At 41.0% G+C, this 27,066-nt stretch overlaps 1 protein-coding gene across 1 annotated transcript in view; it reads left to right on the top strand.

Annotated features, from left to right (window-relative positions):
* Window positions 1-27,066, top strand: part of MSLN (mesothelin) — a 120,905-nt gene that overhangs the window by 6,442 nt on the left and 87,397 nt on the right. The window contains exons 2-15 of the mRNA XM_089682093.1: window positions 3,913-3,980; window positions 5,216-5,253; window positions 7,330-7,351; window positions 7,441-7,468; window positions 7,799-7,856; window positions 7,995-8,156; window positions 14,395-14,591; window positions 15,081-15,184; window positions 16,643-16,758; window positions 17,343-17,504; window positions 19,453-19,658; window positions 22,220-22,314; window positions 24,167-24,282; window positions 24,372-24,521. Of these exons, the coding sequence (XP_089538219.1) occupies window positions 3,938-3,980; window positions 5,216-5,253; window positions 7,330-7,351; window positions 7,441-7,468; window positions 7,799-7,856; window positions 7,995-8,156; window positions 14,395-14,591; window positions 15,081-15,184; window positions 16,643-16,758; window positions 17,343-17,504; window positions 19,453-19,658; window positions 22,220-22,314; window positions 24,167-24,282; window positions 24,372-24,521 (1,497 nt within the window). The 5' untranslated portion in view covers window positions 3,913-3,937. The remainder of the gene's footprint in view (window positions 1-3,912; window positions 3,981-5,215; window positions 5,254-7,329; window positions 7,352-7,440; window positions 7,469-7,798; window positions 7,857-7,994; window positions 8,157-14,394; window positions 14,592-15,080; window positions 15,185-16,642; window positions 16,759-17,342; window positions 17,505-19,452; window positions 19,659-22,219; window positions 22,315-24,166; window positions 24,283-24,371; window positions 24,522-27,066) is intronic.

Here is a 27,066-nt window from a genome sequence, read left to right as displayed (position 1 = left end):
CACATAAAGAATGAAGAGGAAGAACTCTGCACAGAGCTTCGTGTTCATTCACAAACTGAAGCATTGCAAACATAGTTTGCTTTGGTTAGGAATGATCACAGTGAGTGATTGGTACCGATCACTCACTGTGTTCATTCAGAAAAGGAAGCGGTCAGTAAATATAACATATTTACTGGCCCAACTCCAACTTCAATCTTGTAATTGATCCCCTGTGCCCCGAAGCAGCTAGCAGAAGAGAGCAGAGGGGAAGCCTTAAGGGCGGTGGGGGGAGGGGAGGGGATGGGGGGCCCGAGAAGCAGAAGGAAGGGGAACCTGCAAAGGTGGCATTTATTGGAAATTATCCCCTGTAGCAGCTGAAAGCTAACAGGAGAGAGAAGAGAAGCTGGCTTTCAGCTGGTGCAGGGGGGAAACTACATGGTATTGGTTTCAGTAAATGCCATCACCACTGCACCGACTGCCTTCTCCTGTGCAGGTTCCTCTTCCTTCTGCTTGTCAGCTGCCAAGGCCCCGCTGTTTAGCTGATGGGGCCCGGGCCCCATACAAGAAGACCAGTGGTACCACCTTACCGGCAGCCCTGCTTTATGCACAAATCCTCTTTCCTCTACATTGTAGGCAAAAGTGGGAGATGAATTGGGTTTACCCTATCTGACGAGACATTGGAGGAAGTGCTCCATATGCTTTCACAGTTGTCTCTGCCCTCCCCTCACAAAATGATGATCAGTGCCCTGATGATCAGTGCCCAGTAGTGCCACCCACCTGTACCCATCAGTGCCACCCAACTGTACCCATCAGTGCCACCCGCCTGCGCAATGCAGTGCCACCCACCAGTGCCCATCAGTCCCACCCACCTTTGCCCTGCAGTGCCACCCAGCAGTGCCACCCACCTGTGCCTAGCAGTGCCACCCACCTCTGCCACCCATCAGTGCTGCCCATCAGTGTCGCCTATCAGTGCAGCATCATCAGTGCCAGCTCATCAGTTCCGCCTATCAATGCCACCTATCAGTGCCCATCAGTGCTGCCTATCCGTGCCACCTCATCAGTGCCCATCAGTGTTGCCTATCAGTGCAGCCTCATCAACGCACATCAGTGAAGGAGAAAAATTACCTGTTTGCAAAATTATATAATGTTTTTGTTTATAGCACAAAAAATAAAACACCCAGCAGTGATTAAATACCACCAAAAGAATGCTCTATTTGTGTTAAAAAATTATAACATTTTCATATGGGTACAGTGTTGCATGACCGCGAAATTGTCATTCAAAGTGTGACAGCGCTGAAAGCTTAAATTTGGCCTGGGCAGAAAGGGGGTATAAGTTCCCATTAGGCAAGTGGTTAAAAACTGCATTTTATATTTACTTTTATAAGTTATCTTTGTGCAATGTTAAAATGTGTTTGATGATCTGAATCATTTAAGTGTGACAAATATGCAAACAAATAAAAAAACTCAGGAAGGGGGCAAATCCTTTTTCACAGCACTGCAGATGAAGGCAGGACATCTGTTGCAGGAGAATGCTAGAGATTGGAAGTATGTTACATGAGGTTGCTAGAGATTATTGCCATTGAACCCCCTTTATAAATAAATGTTCCCACTACCCTAAGGCCACATCATAAGTGCCCCAGGGCCACAGGTTGCGCTCCAGGTATATAGTGGAACTATCTCTATAACTCCCTCTTAGCAGCTCAGTTACATGTAGTCCTGCATACTTTGACGATCCTTCGATTCCCAGACTGACTTGTTCCTCTGCTAGGCAATGTATTGTAGCTGTAAAGCCGCATTCTGTGAGATCAAAGTGGAACATGCTGAGCCACATTTTATAGCTTAATTCCAAGGCTTGCTTGACATCCACAAAGCAAACTCTCATGCCACGGTTAAGATGTTTGCTATCTGAAAACAAATTGTGTGGAAGCTCTACATCTTGGCTAAAATAAACAACAACTTGGAACAACTGACTGACACCTACATATTTGGTGTAATTGTTAATGCATTCCTCTGGTCAGTAATTCATGCAAACAAAAAGAAAAAATTAAATCATGTAATCGGGGGGATCACAGCTTCCCCCTACCCCCTTCCCCACTACCATGATACCACATACCGTGCAGAAATGTATTGAAACAAAACAACCCTGCTCCACCAAAAATGTGGTTTTCCTGTTGATGTGAGTCTCAGTTCACTAAACAAGGGTTATTTTAACTCCGGTTATTATTTTAGTTCATTATAATTATATCCCAAAATGATTAATTCACAAATATAGATAGTGTGTTGTGTGGATTTTGTTTTCTAACAGTTTAACTTTTAAATACTTACATTCTCACAGGGTCCCCTTCACACTAGTGTGCTGCAGTTAACTTGCACAATACTGCACCCAAATGCACCTACCCAACCGCACCGTCCCAACACACCTTTGCTGCAGAACAGTACAATGCACAGCGACCATGTGCTTTGGTGTAGCACACCGCCAATAATGCTGCATGCCTGATTATTGGTCTGTTACGGTGCTTTAGGCAGTCCTTTCAATGCAACAGTGTGAATCCGGCCTATAAAATTTCTTCATCCAAGGAATTCATTGAGAGACATTGTGCCAAAAAGGAACTAATTGTACCTTGCACTCTCTTCCACTTTCAGAGCCCTTTGTCTCTATAGTTCTTCTGGTGACAACTCAACATTTTGGATTTCCACTAAATTTCAATTCTGGTAACAATGGATAACAGTACATATAGAGAGGGTGAATCTCTCCAGACAGCAGTCACAGTAGTAACCCTTCCCTACTCTATTTAAATGTAAAATAAAAGAGTTTTGGCTTTTGATACACTTTAAACAAACTAGTTGTTCTCCTCAACGGGATTTGGCAGCAGTTACAGACTGGAAAGGGGAATTGGTAGTTTATTTTCATCAACATTAACATCGCATGCAAAATGTAATGCTACAAACTCAAATAAGTGGTATTTATGTAGATTCATGTCCTTCTTATTCATTGATTTTCATTTATCATTTTTCAAGTGGCTTTATTTTCCTGATCTTCATTTAATGTAACAGCCCATAACAACATGAGTTGTATTTGTTCAAATCTTTATCGGTTGTTACATTACGTATAGTAAGGTTACTTTGGAACTGTCTGGGATAACAAAAGTAGTGTGTAATCCCTGAGGGGATAATCAGCCACCAGAGGATACATCCATTACTCCTAAAGGAAGGATCTCCCTATTTCACCAGCAAAAGTATATGTCTAGCAGGTTCCAGGGAAAGTGAACCGAAAGCGTGTATAGCCTAATTGCAGGCATCAAAGGAGGTGAGCGCACATCTTCACTATTTGAAGGATTCACAAAAGTCACAAATTGAAGAACAACAAGCACCAAGTCACTATATATAAACAATTGTTTATTCAATGGGACTATTATTTTGATGATATTTGGATTCATACTAATCACTATTAATTATTTATGAGCATTTGGTTATTTTTATTTATGGGGGATCATCTAAATGCGTTTTAGTTGAGGGTTATTAGTTGGTTTACTATTTTTATTATATTAAATGAGGGTATTATGAATTTAAATGAAATTGAGGGTATTAGTAAGTACATCATGTCACTAATAGATGATTTATGAGCACTTGAAAAAAAATTTTTTTAGAGGAGTATTTCATGTGGAATTATTTTGATATTTATTTGGAGGAGATTGATTAGTTGAAATTATCTATTTAAATATTTTTTGGTATTTATACACTTTTATTAGTTATTTGTATCATAATTTGAATTAATTTAATGGTAATAATTTAATTATTTATTGAGAAGTATTTAGGAGCGCAACATATATTTGTAGATACTTTGGAACTGTGATTTTTTTTTTTTTGCATTATAAACCAAGAGAGGATATTCAAACTATTCCTTATCTCACTAAGTACTGTGTCCACACACAGGCAGCTGATATCAGCCAGAACCAGGATGGAGAGTCCGGCCAAATGGATAGCACCACTTCTCTTCATTGGTATGTTCCAGCGATTCCATCCCTATAACAGAATGTCCAAAAAGTCTTGAAGTGGAGGGCCAGTCCAGAGCTAGATCAGGAGACATATCTCTTATGTAGACAATGAAGGGATGAGAAATCTTTCCAATGGACACCCAGATCTCAACCTGGAAATATTTCTCAGATTTAAAGAATGATTTGGTGCACACACACACAATTGAATCTTTAGGATGCTACACTTAAAGCTTAACTATGGGCACCTTGTTTTTTATGCCAAAATGTTTTGAAGACAAATGTCTTTATGTACTAGATTTTTGCTTTGATGAAAACTCTTTCCAACATCGTATTTTGCTGCCCCAAGAAAGTACACGGTGAGCTGTACTGTTGTTATGACAGTTCTTCTTTTACATTCTGCTATCAATGGAGAATCCCGCTGACAGCAGATGAGCCATGGTTGTTAAGGACGCAGCAGTTGCCTGCTCTTTAACCACCAGCCAGGGGCGGACTGACCATTTGGAAACTCGGGCACTGCTCGAAGGCCCGCGGTCAGTAGGGGACCTATTTTCATAGGCTTTTCTGAGTTTGGGCAAGGACACGGGGCCCCATGATCCCCTATTGCCCGGGGGCCCCATGAGTTGTCAGTCCATCCCTGCAACTAGCTATTCACTGGTTGTTTAAGGATGCCAGAGGGTGCTTTCTCCTTGACAACCATCTGAAATTCCATACATTCCTTAAATATCAAATGCCTGGACCATATTTAATGTATGCATTTATTTATTTAATGACTTTAGTGAATTGACTTTAACACTTTTTATATGAGGTATTTACCCAGAGTTGTTGCTTTTTGAGGTAAATACTGCATAACGGCAGAATGAATTACATTTTCAGTATCGCATGTGATATTTGGGGAAAATGTGTCACGTGACCAAGATACCGCATGCGATAGCCTTTTGGGGAATTGAGCCCAGTGTCTGGTGACCATGTTATTATAGGACATAGTTCAGGTGACTAGCTTAGTGCGGTACAGAATGTCAGGTGACTCCCACTAAATATATTCCTCAGAGGAAGCATGGCAACAAAAATGGCTCTTTTGTGCAAACCCATCTTTCTGGTTCTTCTGACAAATAGTTAGTATTCTGAGACATGTGAGAAAACACACCACAGACTCTTTGTTTTCTGTATTGTTCTCATTTTTTGACAAGGAATGCTGCCTTACCTGAGGCTATTATGAGTATTTTGTTTTTTTCTTGTTTCAGGGTTTTGTGTGACTTTGTCCTCTGCTGTCAACGTCACAGTAAGTTCTACCTGTTTCCAAACATGCATTTCCAGGAGATATTTTAGATAAACTCGTGACAAGGGAACATGTAATAAGAAGAAACAAAAACATACAAAATGACAAGACAGAATAAAGAAAAAAATATAAGACACATAAGACATGTATAAAAATTGTACTGAAACAAAGACTGAGATAGACAAGAATCCAGAGAAACATTTGCTACATGTTCCACCGTGTTTCAGGTTAATTCCACCCAAAATTTTTATTTCAGTGTTTGGTTAAAATAGATACTGAAGTGCTTATTCATCTGACAGTTTCTTAAACACTTTATTGGTGAGATCTCTGCATGGAGTTCTAAAGTCTGCGCATCTGTTATGCTCATTATGAGGAGCTTCCAAGAAGCCAAGAACTGACTCAGTACACCAGGCTTGACTAAAATATTACTTTTCAGTGGACTGACAGTGTAAAATTAATGCAAACTGCACTAGGGGTCTATGCTGCCATTCTTGTTCAGTTCTGTTGCTCCCCTAGGCAAGCCATTGCCCTCAACCTAATTAATCATCCAACATTGAGTCCCATTGGGGCCCATTCACACCAACCTGATCTGCTGTGGTGTGTTAAACACATGTTAATGTGTGCTGCATTAGAACAGGTCATACATTTGAATGAGCTGCCCAACATAGCACAACAGACCAAAATTTGCACACAAAAATTTGAACAGCATACCACAACTGACATTAATGTTTTTCCCTGCTGTGCACTGGTACTGCAGTGCATATCTAAAGACAAAGTGCGTCACGTTACACCAAAAAATTACACCCATTTTACCACAATGTAACAGTGTGAATGACAGTTTCACTGCATTTGTATAGTGCTACCCTGCAGGTGCCACTTAGTAGATTGGGTTCTCTGTTTTTTTGCCTTGACTCTGTGGACAAACTAGGCCTCTCTGACACACCTCGTTGAACACATGTTGCTGAAAACCCTTATAGGAACACAAGTAAGGATACAATGCACCCAGCTGCAATTTAGTATCAGAAAACAAACATCAGACTGGTTAAAGGTAAATTAATTCAGTGTATTGTAAAGGGTTGGGGTAAATGGCAGTATGAGCAAACGAGCATTCAGAGAAATAGGTCAACCATGGTTCACTAAACAATATGATCACTAGGTTATAGCAGTTTAGAATGGAGTTCTATATGGTTGGAATGTTTTATGCCCGATAATCTATACATCAGCAATAAACAATGGCATTGATCAGGGGTGGGCAACTGTAGCCCTCTAGCTGTTGGTGAACTACAACTCCCATCATGCCTCTGTCTTTGGGAGTCATGCTTGTAACTGTCAGTTTTGCAATGCCTCCTAGGACTTGTAGTTCTACAACAGCTGGAGGGCCACAGTTGCCCAACCCTGACATATATAATAAACACAAAAATGGTGATCAACACTGCAATAACTTTTCTGCAAACAGTAGGCTATGCCGCTTAAAGTGCACTATGCATGAATTGTTATGCTAAGATCCTGACCTTCCTACAGAGGTACCTTTTACTCTGGGTGACAAGTAACATTCCTAAAGAACAGCTATCCGAGAAGACAGTCCTTTGCACTACTTCTTCAGCCAGCTAACATTGGGGCCCAGTCTTGCCAGTGGTGCACTTAAGTACAGTTCTGGTAAAGTCTGCATGCCATGAATAAGCCTGCCAGTTAGATGGCCAGTAGTATAAACTCAGTCTTTGCTAGCAACAATAGATAACATAAAAATATTAAATTGACAGCATGTGGTTTCCCTGTGGTACCAGCAAGCATGCATGTCTCCTGTGTGCTGACTGTCTACAGATGCCAGTCACTAGAACACTAAGCAGTGAGCTTAGTAATGATTCTTTATACCTATATAAAACAAAAGGAGTATATGTTTATACATAAAGTATATGTATATACAAAATATAATAAACATTTGTATCTTCAGGATATGTGCATTTAAACATTTAAATAGAATGATACATCCATGCTGTAAATTCTATGTGAATATTGTTTTTTTTAAATAACTACACAACTGGCATATTTTAATATTACTGTCTGTATTTATTCCAACAGTGTCCCTCTGGCCCTCTCAATGGTAGGTTTATGTTTGCCAGCTCTTTGCAGTAGAGTGCAATACATAGTTGCAGACAATTCTTTATGTTAATTTGTGTTTTTTTTCCACAGAAACAGTCATATGCACTAATGTAACAGGGTAAGTTTAATAATTGCTAATTACCTTATTATTATGGTACAGACATAGGAATATTTATGCAAATGGTCTAACATCCACATATTGTTTAGCTGTTGAAATTTCCTCCAATACCTTTGCACCTAAAAAAATATAATATAAGACCAGGTGGTGACATCATTTTTTTTTTTTTTTAGATTTCATACAATCTGCCTTAGACAATAAAGAGTCCTTCGTAAAGCCAAATCTTTTTTTTTTTTTTTTTTTTTTAGTGATAGAGTGTAGACGAGAATCCGCTTCCAAAAATGGCACCCAACCTCCCATGTCTTCACACTTCTTTATTCTCTCTTACAGCAATGTCAGTGTCAGCAGTCCCTGCTCTTCATCCTTTCAGCAGTATGCTTGTTCCAATGTGAGTATATTCATTTACATGTAGTATTATTGGTCATACCTGGGATTTCTGAACGCTTCTTGTCATGGGACATTAACATATCAATACAGAGAGACATATCATGGTTAAAGTTCACTTTCTTACTATGTCTCTATTTAGATCTCATTCCTGGCTGCCCTTCCTGATGACATCCTGGTCACCTTGTCCAAGTGCTATACCAATGAAACTATACAGTCCCTGGACCCTGTATACTTGTCCTTGTTTCTATACAAGCTAGACATGAACAAGACCAATATCACATTTGGAATGCTGAACAGCCAGGTAAGTAACAACTAAAGACAGTTCATTTTGATGTATTTAGCTGAACTTCCCTTCCAAATCTTGTTAAGTGATACTAAAGTTGGAGAATGTTTGTAATGTTGAACACTGAAAAAGCAGCTGGGTTTGCCACCCTGACTCATGTTCAGGCGTGGACTTGAGAGTTTACACTTGCTTGCTTTCAGGGGAAGTGGCAGAGATTAGGCATAGCTACTTTACTTGACCTTCACTAGGCCTGTCTGCGGATCATGTGACAAATGTCAGTGTTAGAACATGCAACCCTCACCAGAGGATTCCAGCATGGAGATATAAATTTTCACCTAGATCTGCCTTTTTTAATATCTTATGCAGTAGTTATTTTAAAATTAATTTAATGAGTCAGATTAAAAATGTTAGTCTCTGCCAGGGGCCCAATACATGTGCTAGACCCTGCCACTGTGTGATAATAGGCAGAAGACATCCAGGTTTCGCACTGGAGGGTTCGCACTGGAGTTTTCTCCCAGTGGAGAAAGCTGGCTTGCCAATGTTCTCTGGGATTTTTTGGTCCCTGATCAGGAACTTGAAGGTTTCAAAGTGTCTTGGGTGGAACAAAGCTCTCAGTCCTGTGTCTAGGCCTTATTAGGGGCCAGAAGGTTGTGTGGGTATGCAGGTGTGTACACTCGTTATAAGCAAGGACCAGAGCATAATTCAAAACTCCCATTAGTTGACAAGCCACAATTTGGAAACAGGTGTGAGTTCATGCCTGGAGACAGAGGTGCTCTACTTGACAGTCTGCATTAAAAGCTCTATAGATTCCTCGTCCATTGGACTGAGAGATTGACAGAGAATCTGGGAAACTGAGGAAGCAAGGACAACTAAGTGAGTCCAGGTGACTGAGGGAACCAGTAATGCTCAGGGAAGTAAGAGAGCCTGGTGTGCCAGGAGATCTCCTTTCTAAAGGCCAGGAGTGGGCCCCTGCAGCAAGGGGTTGTAACTAAAGGCTGAGTGATCCAGCTTAGTCACGAAGCTGGGACTGAAGGATCCTGACAAGAGCAATGGTGCTGCTGAAGAGTAAGCAAGGTGGCTTGCTATTTTTTTTCTTACCTGTTTTTGCTTATGACACTTTGTGAAGCTAAAAGCTCTGCATGGGCAACCTGCTGTAAAGTCTTTTCTTTTTACTTGAATAAAGTGTATCGGAAGGTCACAGTTCAGACTGACTCACTGAAAAAACCAGCACTGAGCTACACATCCCCATATCACATCTACTTATCCCTACCATTATTCTAATACACATTGTTAGATAAAATAATACTTTAAAAATGCAAAAGCTGCAACCTGTTATTTTAATCCTCAATGATCACTGTCTCATGAAATATCTTTTTGCTAAAACTCATTTAACCTTACCTAAATTTGTCAAACATTGGCACAATGGGTAATAGATTCTAGATCCACCCAACTTCAGTAATTCAAGACTATCACAAAGCCTATAGGTATCTCTATACCACCATCATTTATGCTCCTTACTCCCCTGGCCCCTGGCCCTTGTGATAGCCATCTGCTGAGTTTGTACCATTTGTTATTAGCTGCATGGATCCTACTCACCTTTCTTAACTCTTCTTATTTCTCAAACTTTCAATCTATCAGGTCCACCATAGAATCTAAGTTGAACCACAATTCATCCATTACTCCAAAATGGGCCCGATCATTGTAGGCCCCTTTATACTTCCCTAATATATTATTCTTATTATTTACACTGCTTTATAATAATAAGAATGCCACCATCAAACCTTCCCCGCAGGCCAGAGTACTTGGTGTCATTCTGGACTCCAACCTATCCTTCCAGCCCCAAGTCCAATCTTTAACAAACTCGTGCAGACTCCACCTCCGCAACATCGCCAAAATACGCACGTTCCTAACCCCAGAAACCACTAAACAGCTCATCCACTCCCTCATCATATCACGACTCGACTACTGCAACTCCCTCCTCACTGGCCTGCCTCACCGCTGGCTATCTCCGCTTCATTCGATCCTGAATACGGCTGCCAGACTCATTCACCTTTCCAACCGCTCCATTTCCGCCACCCCCCTCTGCCAATCCCTCTACTGGCTTCTGTTTGCGCAACGGATCAAATTCAAAATCCTAACACTGACGTACAAAGCCGTCCACCATACTGCCCCGAACTACATCACTGACCTAATATCCAAGTGCCGCCCAGCACGCACACTCCGCTCCTCACAAGACCTCCTTCTCTCTAGTTCCCTGGTCTCCTCCTCCCATGCCCACCTCCAGGACTTCTCCAGGGTGTCACCCATCCTCTGGAACTCCCTGCCCCAACCCATCAGATTATCACCTACTCTCCTCTCCTTTAGGCGCACCCTGAAAACCCACCTCTTCAGGGAAGCCTACCCCATGCCCTGCTAACTTGCCAACCTCCTCCACTCTTCCTACCACCCCATCCCCCACAGCTATCTCCTCCTGTGCCACCATCCCCTCCCTCTTAGATTGTAAGCTCGAAAGAGCAGGGCCCTCGATCCCCTCATGTTTTGCTTTTTATTGTTATTGTTCTGTCACATGTTCTGTCCCCCTTTGTAATGTACAGCGCTGAGCGAACTATTGGCACTTTATAAATACTGTATAATAATAATAATAATTGTACACTTCACTGAATATTTGGTTGCTTGTTAATGCCAAACCAACATTTGAGGAGGTTGCAACCTCCTATTGATCTATATTCTTCTTTGCTCTTCTTTCTGTGTCTTATGCCAACCCAAAGATGTCTGTATTTGATCAAAACTTATACTCAATAAAAATACAAGTATAAAAAAAATGTAAAGGCAGCCTTTTGCAACTGCTTTAAAACATAATTTTAGTTTTTTTTAAGATGACAGAAATAAAATAGGTGGTAGAAGTGACATTCACAACTAACCCACAGTTCTGTCTTAGTAGAAAAACCTTAAACTAGCCCTTTCATGAGAGAAATATAGGAAGCTTCCGCTGCTGACTTCTTGAAAATGCTAGCTACTTTGTTTTTAGGCGGAACTACTTTAATACTTTCTGAGTCATGGACACACTACTAAGTCATTGACCCATAACAAGCATGTGGGTTAGGTAAGTCAGAGGCATTGATCTTCATATGTCTTCTGGGTCATTGATTTAACATATTTAAATAAAGCTGTCAGTATAACAACAAATGGAAAGTCAGCAATGGCGGAATTTTTCTTTTGTGAAAGGTTTCCAATGAAGGTAACCTGCACTTTACCTAATCAGAGCAAAACGTAGGTTTGCTTTAACCTTTCTTCCTCCAGAAACATAAACGCACCATGTTTTTCATAGTTCCAAAGATCAGTTCAGTACGGGGAGTGAAAAGAAGTACCCAGTACTTGGGAGGGTGGACTCAACAATGCAATAGATCATGGTGAATCAGTGCTGTCACACTCAGAGTCCATAGCCCTTTGTAAGGTTCAGAGGCGGACTGACAACTCATGGGTCCCCCGGGCAATAAGGGATCATGGGGCCCCTGTGTCCTTGCTCAAACTCAAAAAAGCCTATGAAAAAGATACCAGGGGCATCTCCTGGGGCCCCCTACTGTCCCCGGGCCCTCAAGCAGTGCCCGAGTTTCCAAATGGTCAGTCCGCCCCTGGTAAGGTTTGACTCCAGCAACTCATAGTTTACACAGGGCTTTGCTTTTGCTCCTGATGGCTGACCAGAACAAAAGCAAGGCAAGTATAAAGCTGTACATTTATTAATCGTTTTTTTTGTCCAACCAGTTGGTAAATGAAAAAAAAATCAGATTTCCTTATTCACACATTTGAGGTGGATAGAGAAATCGTCCCCTTTGTGCTATTGTGTTCTGTAAATTGACTTCTATACAATCAGGGTGCCCATTCATGGATCACAACTCAGCCAGTCCCTGCAGATCCATGTATGGCTGCCTTAAAGTAAAATTAAAGGCAAAACTTCATTTTTAGTTTTGGACAGAGTGTAGATAGATTAGAACACCAGCCAGTTTTATTGCTGTCTGTGCCTCCGTTAGGGAGATTGACCCTTCTCTATTTGAACTGTTTACCATTATCATCAAAAGTGAAAGTAAAAGAAACCCCAAAATTTGGGTTATCCCTAGAAAAGTAATAGTGGGGAAATTTTCCAATGGGGACACTATTTCTGGTGACTTGAGGGTCCCCAAGAAATTCCCTTAGCTTGCAGAGATTTTCTCTCACTTCCTGTGTTGGCTATGGGACAGGAAGTGAAGGTAAATCTCCCCAATGGGAAACTGATGAATAAAAAAATTACAGGGGTTATAACCCTCCCTTACTCTAAAGTGTAAAAAAAAAAGTTTTGCCTATAGTTCTACTTTAAGCTTCTGGGGAGAGGGCATTAAAGTACTGCACATCTCACCTATTGTTTTGCCCTGCTTTGGAAAAGCCCAGATTCACTTTAAGAAGAAACTATGACCTTGAATGAATGAATTCTGTGTGCACTGACATTTGTTTGATGGGATTTTTAAGGTGTCGGCTTGAATTCTCACTTGATAAGTTTGCATGTTCATAATGCCTGCAGGCAAAATCTTTTCTTTTGTTGTCCAGAAATAATGTGCTATTTTAAGTTATGAGAGTCCCAGAGTCCCATTGTAGCCTATCCCGGAATAGTGAAAAAACTGGTTTATTTTCAAGGACTTGCACGTTCTTACATATCACCGCGCACTGTATAGTCACTGAAGAGATTTTTTGTAGTTCTTAATATACTTACCATCATATACACCCTATATTGAGACTTGGAGTTCAAATGGAGGTCACCATCCATCTAATAGACAACTTTTTTATTTATAACAACCATTTTTCACGTCTTTGTGCTACAAACAGTTTGCAAAGTTGCAATAAAGTGCCTATTTGCAGCAGTCAAAATAAAGCTCTCATTCAGTAATCCCATCATGAAATAATGTTAGACTCCATTCGCACTGGAAATGAATGGCACCTGAACACGCGAATGCGTGTTTTCACATTTTCACCGTGCAGTTTCAAATTGCGGGCGGAATCGCCACGATTCTGCCCACAATTTGAAACACAAATTGAATGGAGCCTCATCCAAAAGCATATACCAACATGTTGATTATTTTACCACCTGGTATACCTTATACTAAAGGCAGGCAGTGAATCTATATTAAGGGGACTTACAGCTGTGGCAATCTGCCCCAAAGAGAAAAGACATTGGTATTGTAATTCCACAGCAAAATCAATACATCAATAAGTGTCAGCAAGAGAACCTTCCCAGTTGACCCCAGTGGCACCCTGCAGACCCATATGCCATCTTAGTATTTCAACAGCATGAAGATTTCTCTCATTAGATCTGCACTAAAAGCTTCTGCAAAGTAAGTCCTGCACATTATATTTAACCACCCTTGTATTCAGGCAACTTTACAGGCGTGGTATGACCTTGTAAATTGCACGTCATTGCCTACTCCTATTACCACGCCTCATCTCATAGTACCCTTTTTAAACCTAATACCAGCCGCTCCACCTCTGCCACCCCCCTCTGCCTATCCCTCCACTGGCTCCCTATTGCCCAACGCATCAAATTCAAACTACTCACTCTGACCTACAAAGCCATTCACAACACTGCCCCTAACTACCTCACCAACCTGAATCCCAGATACCACCCTACCCGTACCCTTCGCTCTTCACAGGACCTCCTTCTATCTTGCTCCCTGGTCTCCTCCTCCCACGCACGATTGCAAGACTTCTCCAGGTCCTCCCCCATCCTCTGGAACTCACTACCCCAATCCGTCAGACTGTCACCTTCCCTCCTCACCTTCAGGCGCTCCCTGAAAACCCACCTCTTCAGGGAAGCCTACCCCACCCTTACCTAACAGCCGTCCTCCTTCATTCCTCCTACCACTCCATTACCCACAACCACTTCCTCCTGTACCACTACCCCCTCCCTCCTAGATTGTAAGCTCGAAAGAGTAGGGCCCTCTAACCCCTCGTGTGCTGTTTGTTGTTGCTGTACTGTTTCATGTATTGTCCCCCCCTCTATTGTACAGCGCTGAGCAAACCCTTTGGGGCTATATAAACTTGATGTAATAATAATAATAATAGGATACCCACTGCATTTGGCTCAGCATTGATAGCTTTCAGGGCACTTGCCCAATCTCTCCAGCTATGTATATAACACATTTATACATGTAATCAGCCTGGATGATTGACACAAGGAAGTGCAGAACAATAAAGGTTGTAACTAATACTGTATATTGTTTGTGTTGAACAGTTTTCCAGCTTGAGTTCAGAATGGGGGAAATTTTTGTGGAATGGGATCTGGTCTCGACTCATTCAAAATCTGAAAAACCCAGTAGGTTCTCTCCAGTGGATCCCCAGTAGCCTCCAGCCATTCCTTGTTCAAATGAACCCAGACATGATGATGTGCCTGCAGCAGCAGAATGTGACCTGTGGAATTTTCCAGGAACTGTGAGTATCTTCCTACCAGGACAATTTATGGCCTTCAAAGTGAACCAAGTTTGAGATAAAGTAGCTACCATTGTTAAGTCTCCTTTGCACTGTATGGTGTATGATGTATGTCTGTATTGACACAAATCAGATTTTCCTGCACAACGTTCAAAATGCACTGGGTGTGTGATTTGCTGCGGGTGTCAATAAATTCCTAGTGACACCCAAAACACAGATTGCAAACACAGCGCATTTGCCTGCACCAGATTGCATGGTTCCAAAGAACCATGCAATTTGGTGTGGTGCGGTTTTGAAAAGTAGTCCACGCACTACTTTTTGTGTGATCCAGTGCAATTATAGCCCATTCCAAAGGTTTGACCAATCTGATTCTGCCTCTGCTGGAAAAATGCCACAGCCACCAGTTGTCACTCTCCAGCTTACCAGTCCAAACTGGTTAAAATGTACAATGAGTAAATATGCTGTATATTTTTTAAATTATCTCTTTTACAGGGTGAAGAATCTAGATATGGTATTCCCCAACATGACAGACGGGAAAAGGCAAGAACTGTACCCCGCCCTGAAATCACACCTTGACAACCAAAAGAAAGTGTCAGGTAGATATAATATCAAAATCTATATCTCTGACCACTGTTCTAGTTATTGAAGCACTTTTTCCCCGGAGGGGCTGCTGAGAATATGCTCAGGTCTCCCTAGTTCAGAGTATAGAAAAACATTTATTATGTCAGCATTTCTTGTGACACCTTTGCCCGCCCCTGGGCGTGTCTAGGACGGCCCACATGTAACCTTTGATGATTGATGATTCATTAGTGAGCATATATAAGAGAGGGTACAGACTTTTGGTCAGTTGGCTCTGAGGAAGAGGCAAGTCCTCCAGAAAAAATCCTTTTTTGCATATCTTCCCCAGGCCCTCAGCCCAGCTCCAGTTGAGGCCCAGACAACAACCCTAAAACACAGACTACATCTCAGAGAGCAGCCCCAGGAAAAGAACTGTCTGAGCAGGCCCCCAAATATTTATCACCTCTCCAGCCACCTTCTGGGCACCCCATTCCCAGGTATTGGCTGGGGTCTGATATATATTCATTAGTCAGTGATATCCAGTTGTTGTTGTGCTATTGATAAAAAAATATACTAATAGTTAGTCACTTATAGTTTAAATGTGCTCCTACCAATAATATTATTAAGTCAAAATGCATGAAAAACCAAGCAATGAAAAGCATTTTGATGATAAAATCCTGATTATGTGTCCACAATAATCTCCATGTGGGTAGTGAAATAGAGACTCTCGTGCCGACAACCACAAAAAACACACTGCTCCTTACCGAATACTTAGACCCCAAATTATAGGTAGTCTAAAAGAGCATGATGCTGAACATATCTTGCTTGTAACATCCTAGATGGAAAAGAGGTGTCACAGACTTTGGTATCTCTCCTCCTTTCTTCCTCCGTTATTGGGATCCGCTGTGTACTTGGTCAAACAGGATAATTCTCCAGATAGTGCGATAACGTACAAATGATTTATTAAATGCCACTGGTGCTGCTCCAGACAAGCATGGGGGATGTCAGCACAATCTCCGCCCAGCCCAGTCTAAGGACTACATATCCCATGGTACCTTGCTGCCTGCAAGTTGTGATCCCTGCACTGCCTCCTGAAACTCCTCCTCTCAGAACCTCTGTAGTATAGAAAGCAAGCTCTGTGAAATGTGTGACACAGCAGTGCCTACTCACAGGGCATTGTTAATATTAGTCTCAGAATTACGGGAAGTAAATATGTGCGGATCTTCCCTAAAATGTAAGTTTACAAACTGCAAGATAATTCAGATTAATAGGAGTCGGGTAGAAATAAATAACATACAATGTGAAAATGAATAAAATGACTTTACATTTTGACGATAGACACACCTTTCATGTAGCATTGTTTGCTTCTTCAGGAAGAAAATGACTAAATATAATTTGACTGGAGGTGCTTATTGGACATACATATTCAGTGCACAATATATCGGATTTTAAATGCTTGACATGAATCCTACATCTTTCATTTTCTGTCTCTCTAGGATCAGCCTGCTCCCAGAACACCACCAGCAGTGTGTGGATAAAACAAAATCTTGGAAGGTTTTCTCAGTTTGCTAACATGGGAGACTTTTCAGCACTTAACCCTAATTTCACTGCTGTAAGTAAACAATTCACCTAAATAAATCCTGGGGTAATTCCCATGCAACTCGTTCCCCAAGCTTTTTCTTTTTTTACAATATATATATATATATATATATATTTGTCATGGTTCCCAGTTTTCATCCATATGGACTCATCTATCAACTGCCATTTTGCAGCAGCCAGAAGGTATAGGGAACAAGCTATGGCATGGGCCGTGTGACTTACCAAATAACTATTCCTTGTTCTAGAACACGGACTATGTATAATCACTAACATTGCTAAAAATCACTCAAGTATCACTTGGCACTTCTGTGACCTGCAGTGTCACTGACTATTTGTTTAGAGTTTTTTTATGATTCTATGATTTTATATGATCTTATTGTATGAACACTTCTATTCACATAAGCACTTTATAATTGCATTTGTCACTTATGCTTTAGGGCTGCACTTACATTTGAATTGATTATTTTAAATATACCAAATTCATTCATCTGTCTCAAGGTGGATATAGTTTCCTTTCTTGTAAGCAGCATTATTTACACTGCATATTAAACACGGAATTGCTTACATTACTCCTGAGTTTTCTGTTCTGTTTTGCAGCTGGATGTCTTATCTCTTCTGACTTTGCAACAAATTGCAAACTTCAGTGTAGACTTCAACACCACTAATAATTCTGCTGTAATTGGCAACATTTTGGCAGCAGTTTCGAATGTTAGTTCAGTGCTTGACTTCTTGTCTTCTCTGAATGTTGCTGCCATGCAGGTAAGTCCTACTTCGCAGTACATCTACAATATTAAAGTGATTCTAATCTTTTCTACATTGTTACAGGTGGGCTGAAGGTCAGTTAGCACCACATCCCATATAGTAAATAACCAACAATATGCAAAAAAAAAGGAATTTTTAAGGTGCTTAAAAAGTTCCAAACAATTAATGTTGTACTAAAATGATACAAAACTTTATTACATATTGTCATAAACTACATCACATTAGTAGTTGTGGAAGCTTAAAACCAACAAAGTGCTCCATATGGCTTAGAGTTCACAATGCAACAATCCCCACCCAACATGTTTCGCCAAATTCTTGGCTTCTTCAGGAGGTTTACAGATAATTGCATATACAGTAATTGCCACTAGGAGAAAATAAAATATAACAATAAACAAATTTTATTAGCAAAAGTACAAAACTAGTACAAAAGTCATCAATACATCATGGTCATACATAATTAATCACTATGCATGCTAGATATGGGTTTTTACAGGATTAACCTGCCAGGGCTGTTCTTACCAGGTGTATCTTCAATAAAGAGAGCACAGCAAAGAGGCATCCACTCTCATATCCCCAGGAGAGTCCAAGATGAGCCAAAAGAGGGAAAGAAAACTGCAACCCACTAATACGGACCTCCCTGCTAACAAACACATCAACACCTCAATACAACAAAATAAATAAATAAATACAAAAAAAAAGAAAGAAATAAAAACATACAAATTTATACAGTATATATATATATTTATTTAATCAACTCATAGGCAAACTCACTCGCCTCAAACAATCTAGGGTTTTATATCGCCAGCTATTTACCCCAAGGGACACAGGGAAGGACCACACCAAACACCTATGTAAACCCTTAAAATTCCAATAGAAGGAGTATAATCAACACCACAATAAACGAACTCACTCGCCTCAAACAATCTAGGATTTTATATCCCCAGCTATTTACCCCAAGGGACACAGGGAAGGACCACACCAAACACCTAATGTAAACCCTTAAAATTCCAATAGAAGGAGTATAATCAACACCACAATAAATCTACATCTATACACACATCAAAAAAACAAAATATTCATCATTAAACTTAAGAACACTACCATACCATCCACTAGAAAAATAATTCTGGCAGGTCCCAGGAGAGCTGGGTACAACAGCCATATAGCTAGCATCAGCTGGCTTTTATATTCCTCCCACCCTGCTGGTTAATACCGACTAGGTGCGGACTCTCAAACTAGACCCCGCACATACGCACAAGCTTGCCACAAGTGACTTCATGCACATGTGCCAAAGCACTTCGTCGCCATTTTGGAAGATCCACCGCTGCCCTGACCAGCGCATACATAGAGTCCAAACAGGGTTTGCTAGTGAACCAGCAGGTCAAAGGGGTGAAAATCTTGTGGCAATCAGGACCCAACAAAGTGCGCCACCTCACAAAGGGACACATTGGCACCCTCCCTAGATAGCGCCCCCGGGCTCCTGATGGCCATCAAAGACTCTCCAAACTTTCCCCTAACAACAAAGGGGGGGAGAAAAATGGATGCAAAACACATGAAACCAAATTTAAAGCATGCACATAGTCTCAGGAGACATTTAAATCTCATTATACTTGTGCCTATATACACATTTGGTATCTAAAACTCACTCACCTGGTGAAAACATTGAACAGCCCCCTGACTTCCGTTATACTTGTGACGCTCTCGCTCTCTCCACATTTCTTAGCTAGTCCGGGGACCTCCAAGGGTACCCTGGCTGACAGAAAGCTGCCTCCAAAATTTGAATCTAAAGCTTTAGTCTTCTTGGTTTGGTTTGAGTGCTCTACTGTTGTCATCATATTGTCTGGTGATCTATTGTCATCATAAGCGGTGTCTGGTGATCACAGTTGAAGTTAGAACTTTTAGGATACATATTGCATATCACAAAAATGTCTTCTTGTCCCTATAGAGAAATATAAGTGCACTACAACCACCCCTGGCTCAGGCTCTTTTAAACAAGACATTCGAAGCTCTTAGGGCCAATATATCTGGCTTTAACAGCTCAGACTGGACCAAGCTTTTCCAGAATACACTCAGCACGGTCCTGCCTGAAATCACCTCGGATCAGCTAAACCTCATCTCTTCAAACCTCACCTGTGGTTCCTACCAGGCTATGTAAGTGGTAAATGCTATGTCAACATGGAATAGATGTACAGCACCTGTAAAACATGGGCCTCTCCATCATGCAATTAGCAACCAGATTCCAAGTCGCCAGCCTACTACACATGTTCTTTATCACTGGCCCATCTCCAACCAATAGCAGGAAAGAACTAATAACCGTAGACTGTGATTATTTGCATGATGACATGGTGTTCCTAGTTTTTGGGTGTTCTAGGGTGTCGGTGGTTGTACAACATGTCATTTATGTTAGTTGTATGAGGCCATCAGCTTGTTGAAAGCTAAATAGTAGATATTAAAAAAACAAAACTGGCTAAAAATTTATTGAAAACCATTACTTTTTTTCTAGTATCATTCTGAAAATTTTGTTTATACTTTTTGAACTACAAACTCAGAATATTCTGTAAATGAGTTTCAAAAAGTGTAAAAATTCCTTATCTCTATACTTGTTCTAGGACAGCAACTCAGAAAGCTTTGAAGTTAAAGTTTAAGTATAACAGGTTTAGGGATTTTAGCTGAATTCCAGGTATGGCAATATTTACATAGTTTCATTGGTTCAGTTTGGACCAGTGTAACTAAGTATATACCATACCCGTAGGATCCCTGTGGATGCTGGAAATCACTGTTGTAGGCTCTGCTAGTATATTGATCTCCACTAGCTTCCCATGCCAAGCAGTTACCCTACTGCATTGTGTACACAGGAGGTGACTTGCTCGGCATGAGAGCCATTCAGGAAACACTTTGCAATTCTTAATGAATGCAAAGCGATCTTTGACAAGGTGGAGAGGTGGGGTGGTGACATCATGATTTCCAGATCCTCATACCAAAGAAGACTTTGCATTTATTGAGAACACGTAAAGTGTTCCCTGAATGGCTTTCTTGCCAAGCAAGAGAGTGACCTCCTGTTTTCAAAGGCAGAGGGCAGCCAGGACCCAGAAGCTAGCGGTAATCACTTTAGTAGCGGTACCTACTACAGTTTTTTGCAGCTTCCATGGGGATCCCACATGGATGGCACATGCATTCTTACATTGGTCCAAGCTGCTCCAATGTAAAAAAAAAATTAGCAAAACCTGGAATTCTTCTTTAAACAATGAGGGAAAATGAAGAAAATACACCCTAGTAGGAGAAACTAATGGGGCTTTTAAGGTACCATACCATTATGGGTATAAAGATGCATAATCATAAACAATATTGGATAAAATGGAGCATATTTTATTATGACATTCTAAAAAAACCACACAGAGTGGTAAGCAAAACAAACACCAATGTAGGCACATACATAATACGTCAACAAAAATATAAGAAACCAAAAATGCTTTTCCATAAAATTGAATCCAAAACTGGATAATCAATCAAAAGATCCGATGCGTTTCATGGGATGTGACCCACTTCTTCAGGGAAAATGGAAAAACTGAGCAACAATGCCAATCAATGATAGCACTCTGTTCAATAGCAGCACCCAATGTACATGAAGATCAATAGTGATTGGATACACAAAGGGAGATTTTCTGAGCACCGGGGAGGAAGCCACCAGTCCTAGAATACCTCAGATCAAATTGAGTAGCAAATGCCAAGCCGTTGTTCATTCCAGATGAAAAAATAATAGTGACCAACTGTTATAGATTGGTGAATAACCACCTGTCTTGGTTGCTCCTGAGCAGTGAAGAGGCAGAAATATTAAGGAGGTTAAAAACAAACAAGCTCTGCCCTAGAGTTTATCAGGGGAGAGGAGATGATATTTCCGATATATGCATAAATCCTGCATTTGGGACATATTTCCTTGAATGTATATGGCCCTAAACATGAGTACCGCTCAGTACAGCATCTAGCAGCATCGAGTCGCCGCCTAATTCAGCCAGTAACAGATTTTGACAGACTGCTGTTGCAGGGCTGGATGCTGCACCTGTACCTCTTGAGTCCCCCGAAACACCAGAAATGTTTAGATGAGGGGGTATCTACAGGAAATGTTATTAGTAGCAATTCCCAACCTATGGTCAAGTATTTTTTTTTAATGATTTTTAGATAACAGGAAATTGTACCCAGGGAGGCAAAGAAGCACCCCAGAATCTACGTGTTCACATTTTTGGTTGTGGTCCTAAAGCTGGCCATAGAGTAAAAAACCAAACAAAAAACCTATGTTGGTCATCGAATCATTCATTTTTCACATCATTAGTGTGCCAGCTGTGACACGGGATTTTCATGCCACAATCAAAAGTGCCTGATCCAACATGCTGGGTTTTTTTTTAGAGAAACAAACCAATTGATGGCACAACCATATGAGCTGTTTTTGTTTTTTGAACTACAGAATGTTTGGTTTTCAACTCATCTATAGCTGTTTAAGCATATTATTAACCTGAGGGGCCGGTGCACACTTTAAAAGATTAGAAAAAATGCAATGTTATAAAACATGGGGATTTTTTGAGACGTTTATCAGCATTCCAACTCAAGGACAGATTCAAGGACAAATATTTCCAAAAAAAAGCCTGAACTGACTGTTCCTTAAAAATTGGTGACAGCTGGCAACTTAGTATTTGTATTTTGTCCATTGTTTCTAACAGGATTAAAGGCTTGGACTCGAAATTCTCACAGATGAATCCTGTGAAACAGCAAACAGTTTTTCAAACATTCGTGAAACCTTTCTTGGGCAAGCAAGGTAACATGTCACATCAAAAATATGTTAAAGCAGAACTTAACTGTATCTGAGGTTCACAAACTGAAAACTTTGAAATGCACCCCCATTGTATTTCTAGCTGTGGCCATCTTGAGTAAGGGCAGCTGATGCATTTACTTCCTAGAATCCATCAGCCTCTAGCTCTGACATGCGGGCAGGAGAGTGCGCAGGAGCTGAGAAAACCCCACCTTAAGATGAAAGACAAAAAAAATGAAGACTCCAGGGATCTGTGATATAATTTTGGCCTAGGCCAGAAACTAAGAAGCAACTAAAGAATTGAAGTTCAATTCTGCTTTAAACTCTCTATTTATATAAATAAACATCTCCAGCTTCTAAGCTTCCCCATGTGACATAAAGCCTAGGCATTAGTAAATGATCTCTGGGACTTTGGGTGTTTCATATCTTTAAAGCGGAGTTCCACTCACTCGGTAAAAAAAAATAAAAGTCAGCAGCTGCAAAAACTATAGCTGCTGACTTTTAAAAAACAGCCACTTACCTGTCCAACGATCCCACATTGTCCCTGCTGCAGCCCGTGTCACCGGCCGTCCTGTATTACGGGCGCCGGCATCTTCAGTGTGGGCACCCGTCTGTGACAGCTTGTGGCTTCACAGTTGGGTACCCACTGCGCATGCGTGAGTAGCGCTGCGCTTCCTGAATGGCCCTGTTGTCTTCTGGAACCTGTCATGTGTCCCACAAGACTTCGGGGAGGGAGGGTAGGAGGACAACTTCCATTTCCGATCGCCTAGGTGATCGCAACGGAAGTGGGAGTGGGTACCTGTCAAATTTGGGTACCCCTTTCCTCTCCGCTCCCCAAAGGTGCCAATCCTTAATGGGGAGAGGGGGACCAATCTTTAAAGTGGAACTTCCTCTTTTGGGTGGAACTCCGCATTAAAGTGATTCACACAATAAAGAAACCTATTCCAATTGTTACAGTATATGCAGCCTTTGGACCGATCTTTAAAGCAAAAGCAATGACAGTCACACCCAGATTGATATACAAATTTATTGTTTGTGTGGCAGAGATAGCAGCGTGATCATTTACATTTTCTTTACTCAAAATCCTAAGACCGACCATTTGCACTTTTATAATGAGGCTGAAATCTGCCTGTCATTGGACCTGTCAGCACCATAAGTATGGATGAGATTGCCACCAAACACATGAAGCTAGATGAAAGCTGGGCAGGGCCCCTCACAGGTGTGGACTGACAACTCATGAGGCCCCTGGGCAATAGGGGATCATGGGGCCCCTGTGTCCTTGCCCAAACTCAAAAAAGCCTATGAAAAAGGTACCAGGGGCATCCCATGGGGCCCCCTACTGACTCCGGGCTAACTGGCAGTGCCTGAGTTTCCAAATGGTCAGTCCGCCCCTGGCCCCTCAGCAATTATGGTAAGTAACCGTTGTCTTCCACTCCTGTCTTGTGCAGAAATCCCTAAAGAAGATATAAACAATGGCACAGGAGTTAATTAAAATCTGTGTAGTTTATTCCATATTTTTAAATCAGATTTTAGTCATTTAATTTTTATTCTCACAAAAAAAAAAATCTTCCATTCACAAAACAATAAAATCAACAAGCTACTAACATTACAGCTACACATAGGAAGATACATATGCAACATATACATAACCAGCTAGCACTCATGTAAACCAACTATTTGTTGGCAAAAAGAAGAAAACGTAAATTTTTCACCAAACTATATAAAAAAAATCAGTAAATAATTACGTCTGTGCAGAAGAGGCATAAAGGAGAAAATAAAGCATGGATGGTTTTAGTGTAATATTGGGTCATATGATTGGACAAAAACGTCTCCATTCACATCATCTTTTTTTCCACAGGACCTTCCTGCTCTAAGAACCTTAACAGTAGTGAGCTGATCAATGAGAACTTGAGGAACTTTTCTCAGTTTCTTGAATACTCTGATTTCCTGGCACTTAATGGAAACTTCACTGCTGTAAGTATATACTATTGACTGATACACACTTCTCGAAGTGCACCTTTAAATCGCTTCTCTGACTTTGTAACTTTGTCTGTGGCTTTTAGTTGAATGTGCTACCTCTCCTCACTATACGGCAAAGGGCGAACTTCACATTGGGTGCAAACCTTTCAGATGACCAAGTTGCCAGCATTGTTGGGAGCCTAAAGAACTCCGGTGATGTATATGACTTCCTGGGCCAGCTTAATGCTAATGTGGTAAGTGCCCTCTTGCTTGTCTTCTGTTTCCTCCAGATTGGTACCACTGTCTGTCTAGCATTCAAAAAGTTTCTCAAGTTTATTTTGCATAATCCACACTTTGGCACATACCTTTTAAATGAGTTCTATGGTCACAGTGCACACCTTCACTTATAACAGCAGTATTGTAATAAAAATACAGACAATAGTTATATTTGACAATTCAATATAAACTTACTTGAAAAATCTGCTTTCATGCTGTGAGTTCTACCTATCTGCTGGCTCTTTCCACAACTTCCTGTATTCCCTGCATGCTTTGCAGCTTCTATTCTGCTGTTTTCTTTTCTTTTTCTAAGGACTACATATCCCATGGTACCTTTCTACCTGGAAACAGTGATTTCTCTGTTGACTTCACTTCCTGAAACTCCTCCTCTCATCTGCTCTGTAGTTCAGAAGGTGGGCTCTGTGAAATGTGTGACACAGCAGTGCCTACTCACAAGGCATACATATCCCATGGTACCTTGTTGCCTGCAAACAGAGATTTCTGTGTTGACTTTGCCTCCTGAAACTCCTCCTCTCATCTCCTCTGTAGTTCAGAAGGCGGGCTCTGTGAAATGTGTGGCACAGCAGTCCCTCCTACTTGTCACAGGATTCAAGGAAGTAAACATGTAGGGATCTTCACAAAGTGTAACTGCAATTGTTCAGAATAATAGTAGTAGGTTATAAATAATTGAAATACAATGTAGAAATGTATATAATATTTAGTATATACTATATAGTACTTTATATTTTGATCATAGAGATGTTTCAAGTGCAAGTGATCTACATCAAAATAGGTGTGGATGATCAAGAGTGGGTAGGGGTTTTAGGATGGCCTGAGAGGACTTTACACTGCATCCAAAACAAATGCTATTAAATTCATTTTTACTATTCAAAGCAAACTCACCCATCCATCCATGTCTCCATGCTTTGTTTTGCTGAGAAATCAGTGGCCATGTTGAGTAAGGGCAGATGATTCATTTAGCATTTGCTACCTGCAGTCCATCTGCTCTTAGCTCAGGTATGCAGGCAGGAGGGTGTGTTTAGGTGGGGAAACCCCTCCTCCCCTTCTGAAGACTCCTGGGATGTATGACATCATTCTGCCTAGGCTTGAAAACCAGGAACTAACTCAAGAAATTTAAAAAAAGGTTTAAAACAAGTAAATGAGATACACTTTCCTATCTATTTAGTAACGGTAGCAGCATAAGGATTAAAAATAGTCAATATTAATAGAGAGAGTGAAGTTCCACTTCAAGGCGCAACAAAGTGGCATTTTAAAGAGACCCTGTTACAAACCTAAAAAAAATGTAGGTAAAGCACATTCAGTGTTTTTCCTTTCCACAATTTTTTTTATTCAGTGGCAATGTGCCTTTGGACCTTGCTGAGTAATTTGAACAGTCAATGAAGAGTTGTTTGCCTAGCACAACAGTTACCCCTCCCTCCTGCCATGTAATAGCTGTCCCCTGTCCTGTGAGGGTTTAAATACTGCTGGCCCAGCTACTCTGCCCCTCCCCTCCCTACATAACATTTTATGTAGTTTCAAGGGGATGTGCAAAGGGGAATACTATAAAGTGACAGCTCTAAGTCTGATGAGGCTGCTGACTTCACATGTAAGATGGTGACACCCAGCAGACATCTCAGGGATTTTGGTTGTCTGCACAAGGACATGAATTAAATGTACAAATAGTCTTATGGAAAGCCGTTGTGAAAATGAATGGTCTGGCAGCAAGGTCTCTTCAAAATGTACATAGCCTTTTTGGGGGGACAGAGTGAGGGTAGGATTAGAAGCCCTGTCAGGTTTTGTCACTGCCTGTTTCCCACTAAGTGTATATTCACCCTCTCTATTTGTCCTGGTGACCACTGTCATAAAGACATTATGGGGGTTATTTACTAAAATTGGAGAGTGCAAAATCTTGTGCAACTCTTCACAGAAACCAATCAGCTTCCAAGTTTGATTGTCAATGCTTAATTGAACAAGCTGATGTTAGAAGCTGATTGGCTACCATGCACAGCTGCACCAGATTCTCAATGCTCCAGTTTTAGTAAATCTCCCCCAAAGTACTAGAAAACTAAAATGAGCTGTCTAAAAGGGGGATTCCCCTCACTTTGTTCAGATTTCCTCTTACTTCCTAATGCATCTACAGCACATGAAATGAAGAATAGTGAAAACCGAAAGGAAGAGAAGTGAAATATCCCTGATGAGACAAAGACTGCAAACAATAAAAACTTAGTTTAAACTTTAGTTTATTTTATCCAAAAAAAAAAAAAAATGACTAGATCAGGGGTGGACTGACAACTCATGTGGCCCCCAGGCAATAGGGGATCATGGGGCCCCTGTGTCCTTGCCCAAACTCAAACAAGCCTATGAAAAAGATACAAGGGGCATCTCATGTGGCCCCCTACTGACCCCGGGCCCTCAGGCAGTGCCCGAGTTTCCAAATGGTCAGTCCGCCCCTGGACTAGACTTATTAGGCAGGCCATATATTATACATTTTTTTCATTCAACCTATGAACTGAACCGAAAACA

Source organism: Staurois parvus, unplaced genomic scaffold (genome assembly GCF_062004578.1).
Source record: "Staurois parvus isolate SC_StPar_1 unplaced genomic scaffold, SC_StPar_1.0 ptg000285l, whole genome shotgun sequence".
Lineage (NCBI taxonomy): Eukaryota > Metazoa > Chordata > Amphibia > Anura > Ranidae > Staurois > Staurois parvus.
This window is presented reverse-complemented; position numbering and strand designations above follow the sequence as displayed.